This window comes from Prosopis cineraria, unplaced genomic scaffold, assembly GCF_029017545.1.
Source record: "Prosopis cineraria cultivar Desert tree isolate PC_DT_omini unplaced genomic scaffold, ASM2901754v1 PC5, whole genome shotgun sequence".
NCBI lineage: Eukaryota > Viridiplantae > Streptophyta > Magnoliopsida > Fabales > Fabaceae > Prosopis > Prosopis cineraria.
The window spans coordinates 36652700-36656369 of NW_026555336.1; the positions used below are offsets into that span (position 1 = coordinate 36652700).

At 36.2% G+C, this 3670-nt stretch overlaps 1 protein-coding gene across 1 annotated transcript; it reads right to left on the reverse strand.

Annotated features, from left to right (window-relative positions):
* Nucleotides 1-657: 657 nt before the first annotated feature.
* On the reverse strand, nt 658-2817 carry LOC129311754 (L-type lectin-domain containing receptor kinase IX.1-like). Its single transcript, XM_054954204.1, has one exon. The coding sequence runs from the start codon at nt 2726-2728 to the stop codon at nt 779-781; it is 1950 nt and encodes a 649-aa protein (XP_054810179.1). The 5' UTR covers nt 2729-2817; the 3' UTR covers nt 658-778.
* Nucleotides 2818-3670: the final 853 nt, after the last annotated feature.

Sequence of the window (3670 nt, forward strand, 5' to 3'; positions counted from 1 at the left end):
ATAATTAAAAATATGATCATAGCATATGTGATAAATATATATAATGAAACTTCTCAAGTTGTTGATCCCATCTCGTAAGGGTTTGCTTGATCTCATTCTCAACTCTCTGGTTAAGTCTCACCCATTTGTGACTCTCACCTCTTTCTTTCTTTCTTTCTTTCTATGTTTTTTTTTTTGGATATAATGCAACAGTCACTTCTCAGACTCTTCATCTCCTCTATCTAATTTCATTTGGGCTATGGGAAGTGGGCTAATAGGTTTATTTAATAGGTAATGGGTTTAGGCAAGGGGTTTGGATTTATTTGTAAACTCATATTGGATTAGGATTAAAGTTAGATATTTTATAAATAAATAGTATTTTTTTAATCAAATCTAGTTCAGGTTCAATTTGGTTTTTAGTGCTCAAAACCAAATCCTAAACTAAACCAATTAGTTTCCACATTATAAAAATTGAACCTAACTTGATTGTTGGCAGATGTGGGTTAGTTCTTTTGGTTTTGATCAGTTTTGAACACTCTTAATTGTTGTAAAGGATGTAATAAATTGTATGTACAACTAGGGAAAAAAATACATGTTATAACCATAATGCATTGTCAAGGATAAAAGTAGCAAACATAGAATATTTTTTCATACTAATGGAACAAATTTAGATTTGTCTTAATTAGCAAAATATACAAAGCAACACAACCAAGAATCAAAATACTTATAGTAATTTGTATTCCTATGTATACCACACCATGAGATTGAACAAAAGAGTATTGACTAATTTTGAATATAATCAACGACCAGTTTGTAAAGTTGTAGTTAAAGAAGTTATTTCAGAAATAACTTTTGGTTTGGGAGCATGATATATTGGAATAGGCCTCTTTGAAGGAAGATAGGGCAGGGCAACCTCAAAACACAACACTTGAATTGCTTGCCTAATAGATGGCCTCATGTTCTTATCTGGGTGGGCACACCACAAACCCACAATCATCAAATACTCCACTTCTCTCTTATTATAGTCCTCCTGCAACTTTTCATCCATGGCTAAAGCTAGCTCTCCCCTCCCATAATGATTCCAAACCCACTCAATCAATCCTATTACCCCATCTCCATCCTTCATAAGATCATTTGCCTTTCTTCCTGTAACAATCTCTAAGGCAACTACTCCAAAACTATAAACATCTGATTCCTTGCTGGCCCTGCCTGTACTTACATATTCTGGAGCCATATAACCCATTGTGCCTGCCAATCCTGTTGTTTGGGGTCCCAAATCATGGTCCACAAGCTTAGCCAACCCAAAGTCTCCAAGTTTTGCATTGAAACTAGAATCTAGCATGACATTACTTGTTTTGACATCCCGGTGAACCACACATTGTTGCCATTCTTCATGAAGGTAGAGCACTCCTGAGGCCAATCCCAGAGCTATCTTGTGCCTCACGTTCCATGGAAGAGGAGGCTTCTTCCCTGACAAATGAGCGTCAAGGCTACCATTTGGCATGAACTCGTAAACAAGTAGGAACTCGCCTCTTTCATGACACCAACCGATGAGCTGCACAAGATTCCTGTGTCTTAGCTGACTAATGACCCTGACCTCAGTTACGTACTCTCTTTTCCCTTGCCTTGATCCTCTTGATATCTTCTTCACAGCAACTGTTAAATCTATGTCAGGAAAATAACCTCGGTAAACAGCGCCAAACCCACCTTGACCCAGTTTCCTATCTTCAGAGAAATTGTTGGTAGCTTTAGCAAGCTCTCTGCGAGAGAACCTTCTCGGTCCTGCTTCTCTTTCGAGGACATCATTCATTGATGTTAAGTTCATATCTTCCTTTTTGCTTCTCGTTTTCTTCTTTCTCCAGAGTAAAGCATACGCTACAATTGCTCCTCCAACTATCAAAACAACACTCACTAAAACGGTACTCAGAACCACCGTAAGTGAAGTCTTGTTTTTACTCTGTTCTGTGTCATCCAAAGTTGAGTTGAACTCCCAAGAGAGAAGAGTATGGAGTTCTTTAAAGGGTCCCGTTGCTGCAGAAAATCCAACTGTAACCCATTCTGGTAGTGCCTTGGATAAATCAATTAGATAAGAAAGACTAGTGTTCTCTTGAGGACTATGCGTGTTCTGGTATTTCCACGATACACTAAAGTTTTTCGAAGTAGAGTTGTAGGTAATCCACACGTCTGCAGGATCATTGCTGTGTAGAGTTGTATTCCAATACGTAGATACTGATGAAATAACAGAATTATTGTTGATTCCCACATGTGTCATGGTCTCGCCCCATTCAGCGTTTGCGTAAGAGTCAAATTCCACATGAACAATCTGGCTCTCACGTGATAGACCTGTTGAGGCGTTGTATATGCCCAGAAAGCCACTAGCAGAATTTGGAGGGATTTTAAAACCAAAAGGAGCAAGGAAGAAGCATAGCCCATAGCCATAATTAATGTTATCTTGAGTGTCTATAGTGAAGGAATAGTGAGAGGTGAAGTCAGTGACGCGTCCAGTATTTGAGTCCCAAAGTTTAACCCTTCTGGCATAGATGGCCCATCCTACTTGACAAGTATACCTTGCATTCATGTTGAACTGAACAGCACCAGCTCGAGATCCTGCAGATCCCAGGTACAGTATGTCGGCATCATCAGATCCAAATCCAGACCTTTGAATGTAAACTGAATCAACAAAGAGGACTAAGGAGAAGAAGGACAGCAACATGGGAAGAAGATGAGGATAGCAGTGAGTATTGGTCATGTCTTTTGCTTGGAAAGGAAGTCTACAATGGATAGGAAAGGTTAAAGATTTCAGCGAATTTGTAAATTGGTGTTCACTGGTTATGCACAGATCATTATGAATCACTCAAAGGGGAATCCATCTGGAATGAAGATATAATAATTGAGAAAGTTTAGTGCAGAACAGACTGGTGGGTTCTCCATGCTGTACTGTGGTCAATGATATTATTTTAATTAATTAGGATAATATGATAAGGCAAAGTCCAACTTTGCAAGCGTAGATCCTGGAAAATGTCGGGACAGTTTCTTGGGTTGATCTGAAACTGTTAACATATGAGTGGACTTGAAAATTGTTGTGCCAGATACATTCATGCAGGTTTTTGTCTATTTTTCAATTTTTATTTTCAATTATTTGTTAATACTGAATAGATTTTTAGCAAAAACGGTTAAAAAATGGGGTTTGCTAAACAATTTTATCTGTTGCCGTATTTGACAGTTGTTTAGATAGAAGTTCTTGTTATTTAAATTAAAATTGAAAATGATATTTTTTTTAAATGATTAAATATTCTAAATATTCTTAACTTTAATTTTGATCAAATTAACTTTAAAAGTCGATATCTCGAAAATATATGAAAATCGATATTACAACCAGGATATATAACATATTTAATTAAAGTAAATATGAAATATGACATACAAAATTAAAATAAATATTTAATGTTTTTGAAAACTCTGACAAAGAATGGCAATCACTTCTACGAACTTCATTACAAGAGGAAAGATTTTGCATTATTACATTTTTGTGAATATAGTTATGATAATTAATAATTTTGATACTTTTTTAACATAACTTTATTACACAACAAGAATGTTTAAATCCTAGATCTTTACCCCCACCCTATTTTTATCGTGTAAATTAGTCTCGAATAATGGTGGTTTCATATGTTTGAGAGGGGGAAAAATC